At 50.7% G+C, this 4388-nt stretch overlaps 1 protein-coding gene across 1 annotated transcript in view; it reads right to left on the bottom strand.

Annotated features, from left to right (window-relative positions):
* TFE3 (transcription factor binding to IGHM enhancer 3) overlaps positions 1-3844 on the bottom strand; it is an 8026-nt gene extending 4182 nt beyond the window's left edge. Inside the window, exons 1-4 of the mRNA XM_021716714.1 lie at positions 3520-3844; positions 2706-2951; positions 2522-2626; positions 633-750 (exon numbers count right to left, since the gene is read on the bottom strand). Of these exons, the coding sequence (XP_021572389.1) occupies positions 633-750; positions 2522-2626; positions 2706-2951; positions 3520-3738 (688 nt within the window). The 5' untranslated portion in view covers positions 3739-3844. The remainder of the gene's footprint in view (positions 1-632; positions 751-2521; positions 2627-2705; positions 2952-3519) is intronic.
* Positions 3845-4388: the final 544 nt, after the last annotated feature.

The following is a 4388-nucleotide window of genomic DNA, read 5'->3' as shown; positions in this document are numbered from 1 at the left end:
AGTGGATTGCCTGAGCCTGCGGGTTCGAGACCCGCCTGGGCAACTTGGTGAGACCTCATCTCTACAATAAAATAAAATAAAATAAAATAAATTAGCTGGGTGAGGTAGCGCATGCCTATAGTTCCAGCTACTTGGAAGGCTGAGGTGGAAGGATCATGGGAGCCCAGGAGGCCGAGGCTGCGGTGGCCGAGAGCGGCCACTGCACTCCAGGCTGGGTGACAGAGACTCCAACTCAAAAAAAAAAAAATAACTTGTAGCAATGGGGGCCTCACTATTTTGTCGAGGCTGGTCTTCAACTTCTGGCCTCAAGTGATCTTCCTGCCTCAGCCTCCCAAAGTGTTGAAATTCCAAGCATGAGCCACCATGCCTAGCTACTTTTAAAAAAGTATCTTTTTACTATTTTTTAAAGTCATGGTGACAGGCGGCCAGTTGTTAAATTTAAGAAGAGAGGAAGTGAGAGGAAGTGAAGTGAAAGCAAGACCATGGGTCACATGGAAAAAGAGGGTAAACAGTCCCCATTTCTGTATGCCCAAATCCTTTCCCCCAGAATCAGGCCCACCTCCGGGTCTGGTGGGCATGGGACTCACCCAGGGTCAAGAGTAGAAGCATGGAACCAAGACCTTGTAACTTACCAGAGATTTCCCGTTTGATGTTAGGCAGCTCAGCTGGGCAGGAGTTGCTGACAGTGATGGCTGGTGTGGCCACACCCTGACTACTGTACACATCAAGCAGATTCCCTGACACAGGCAGCTGGGGGCAGGGAGGGCAAAGACACACAGGTTGGCAACAGACCCCAGGCTCGGCTACTCCTCAGGACCAGGTTCCTAAGCCTCCACACACCCCAAAGGTGGGGGCTTCTAATGCAAGGATTGGCTGACTCAGCACAGGAACCCTTCCTGCTCCTTCAAGGCAATCTCACATGGCAACTCAACAGGAAGGACACAGTAAGCTGGACCTACCTTGCTTTGCTGGGACACTGGAACCTGCCTGGCCTGCTTCTTACCCCCCTTCAGTGACCTCTGAAGCCCCTCTCCCAAACCCCAGGGCTGGCTCTGAGAAGAAAAGTTGGAAAATCATTCTCCTCAGGTCTTTATCAGCTCTGATGCGACATTCCAGTCCATTAGCTCCTCCCAGCACCACATTCCAATCCAGCATTCTTGGAACACTCCAGCCCAATCTTCTCAGACCTTGGTAAATCGTCATAGTAACATTCCATCCAAAATCTGGTCTTCTGGAGAGTTCCAACCTAATCTCCGGTCTTTTGCTCTGATCAAGTTACACCAATATCCATACTATGGTTTCCTGCTACATGTACCAAGGTCACGATTCTAGTATCTTCCTGCACATTCTGATCTCTCAGAAGATTCTTGTCCAACTATTCAACCAGCACTGCTTTTATGTGTAGTTTGTTTTCTCTCCATCACACTATTTTGGATATGCTCTAGGGCAGCACATTAATCTATAAGTACACCTAAGTCCCACCTCTTGATGAGTTTTCATCTCTTAAAATCCTCTATGGTCAGCTGGATTCATTTAATATGAGGTTCCAATCTCTAGCTGTGTCCAAATCAATACAAGGATATATATCAATCTGATAAACAGGTACCATTTTTATACATGCTTCGATTATCTTGATAAGTTGGAAAAAAGCCAAGCTGTGACCACTTGGTATGAGTTATGAGACTCTTGGAATGTCCTAGAACCAAAATGTTACAATGGTATACCCTTTGCTCGAGAACCTTTTATTCACTCTCTACAGAGACCCAGCCTTTTCGTGTACAATCCACTGAAACAGACTTGGTATATCTCAAGCACTACAAGGTCGAACTACTTTTTTTTTTTTGAGTCAGGGTCTCACTCTGTCACCCAGGTGGGAGTATAGTGGCATGATCATGGCTACCGTAGTCTTGACCTGCTGGGCTCAGGCAATCCTTCTGCCTTAGCCTCCCGAGTAGCTGGTACTACAGGTACACGCCACCATACCCAGCTGATTTTTTAATTTATTGTAGAGACAAGGTTTTGCCATGTTGCCCAGGCTGGTCTCAAACTCCTGAGCTCTGGCACTCCTCTTGCATCAGCCTCCCAAAGTGCTGGGATTACAGGTGTGAGCCAGCTCAACTACTTGTTTTAACCCAAACCAATTTTGAAGACTTTTGGTATATTCGAATTTCTACATGGTCTGGGTATGTCCCAATGACCTGAATCCCTTGGTACATTCAGATTGCCACAAGATTTCCACCTCTTTGCACTTCCCAAAGCAAATACCCAAGTAGCTCAGTATGCCCTAGTATCTCTGAGAATGCCCTACCTAGTATCTCTCAAAGTCTACAAGGACCACCTCTCAATGTGGTTCAACAAGGCTCAAGGGCATTGGATGCCCTGTTCTCCTCATAAGGCCCCCCTCTCTATCCCAGCATGATACATGACAAGGGTCTCATATAAACACAGCCAGCACGGGTGTGGTCTCAGTGATAGAGGGATGCCCTAATTTTCAGACTAGCCTCCCATCTCAGGGCCTCACCGTGCTGGGGAGCTGCAGCCCTGTGGTGCCTCCAGGCAGATAGCTGAGCATCTCATCATTGTAACTGGACTCCAGGCTGATGATCTCATCAATGACATCATCAATCTGGGGGAAGAAGTAAATACTATACAGGGTTAGAAGAATTGGAGGGGGGAGCATGGGAAAGTTGGCTGCAGCCTCTTACCTCCTTCTCTGAGCTGGACCCGATGGTGAGCAGTGCCATGGGGCTGTTGGGAGCACTGCCTGTGGGGCCGGTAGCATGGGCAGCCTCGGGAGCAGGCAGCGGCTGGGCACTCGCGGGCCCTGGAGGTGGGGTGAGGGCCTGGGAAGCCAGTTTGGGCCCAAGTGTGGTAGATAGGTACTGCTTCACCTGCTGCCGGCGTGCCTGCTGCAAGTGGTAGCGTGTCGGGTTCTCCAGGTGGGTCTGCACCTGTGGAATAAGGAAGATGAGGAAAGGGAGGGGACAAGTAGAACAGGACTCAGGGGAGGGGTAACTCTGAGCCCCAGCCTGACACTCCTAACCCATCCTAGACTTGGGTGAGTGAACTGGGACCAGAATCTGGGAATGCCCCCAAAATGTCAGGAAGTTTTCCCCAAGATCCAAACTCTCTCTCCCAGAAATCCTTCACAGACCCCAAGATCTACCCATGACTGACAGGATCCCTTAGTTTCTAGAAAACCCCGTCATAGTCTCCAAGACTCCCCCCTACTCTCTGATACGGAACCATACATGACTTTCCAAGACACTCTAATGATCAAAGAACTCCTAACGCATCACACACACACACACACACGAAGTTCTTCCTACAAAGCCAGGATCCAGCAAGACATCCTTGTGTTCTCCAAGAACCCCTCACAAATCCACAAGATCACCTCGGAAATCCTAAACCCATGGGACGTGAGCATAGACACTAGTACCAGAGACCTTCCTTAGAGCCCCCAGAACCACTCCTCAGTCACCAGGAGCCTCCTCCCAGGACCTCTGGACCTCACCTTACCTTGAGCACCTCCCTGGGCACCTGAGCAGGGGGTGGACGGCCCAATGTATGGCCCCCAGCAGAGACGCCAACCACTGAGATGGCAGGAGAGGCAGGTGCAGGATTGGGGAAGGGAGCCGCTGCGGCCTGTTCCCGACGCTCACGCCTCTCCTGTTCTTGCGCCTGGGCCCGCATTAGCTGCTGCCGCAGCAAGACCCTCGACGAAGAAGATGACGACATGGCAGGGGTCCTGGAGCCCCCTGCAGAAGACGATGCAGAGAGTGTAGCTGGGGTGGCTGATGTGGCCTGCAGTGATATTGGGAGGCTGTGGAATGGGAAATATGGGGCCACAGGTAAGCTAAAAGTCTTGTCCCAAGGCTAAGGGGTCATAGCGTGATGGAATGGACACAGGAAACAGGCCTGTTTTCTGCCTACCAAGGTCACAATGTAGAGGCAGAGACACAGGAACCAGGCCTGGTGGTGGCCCTCAGCGGTCAAAGTCTGAGACACAGTGGAACCAGACCAGGTCCTAACACTCAGAGGTCAGTCTGGCGGGAGACTTTTAGCCTTGAGTCCTTATGGTAAAGCCTAGATCTGAGCCCGTCCATGTTAAGTGGAGATACCCCAGCTTAGCTCTGCAAGTGGGGTTTATCCTATTTCAAGGAAAGCTGAAGAAGCAGAATTGAGGCTGTGGTAGCAGAATGTGGATACTCCTAAGCCTAACTTGAGGCTGAAGATGCCCTCTGAGCTCCTGGTGTGGGCATCAGGCCACAGGAGCAGCCCCAGGTTCCTCTTCCTCCCCTGCTTGGGCCTCTGGTCCCAGGAGCTAGTCAGTCTTGAAAATCTCAGAGATTTCACAATCTTCTCTTCCTGCCCCTCTTCCAGGTCCC

The sequence above is a fragment of the Carlito syrichta genome, unplaced genomic scaffold, assembly GCF_000164805.1.
Source record: "Carlito syrichta isolate Samal-C Ts95f unplaced genomic scaffold, Tarsius_syrichta-2.0.1 Scaffold308875, whole genome shotgun sequence".
Taxonomy (NCBI): domain Eukaryota; kingdom Metazoa; phylum Chordata; class Mammalia; order Primates; family Tarsiidae; genus Carlito; species Carlito syrichta.
Note: the sequence above shows the minus strand (reverse complement) of the source record. Positions and strands in the feature narration are given on the sequence as shown.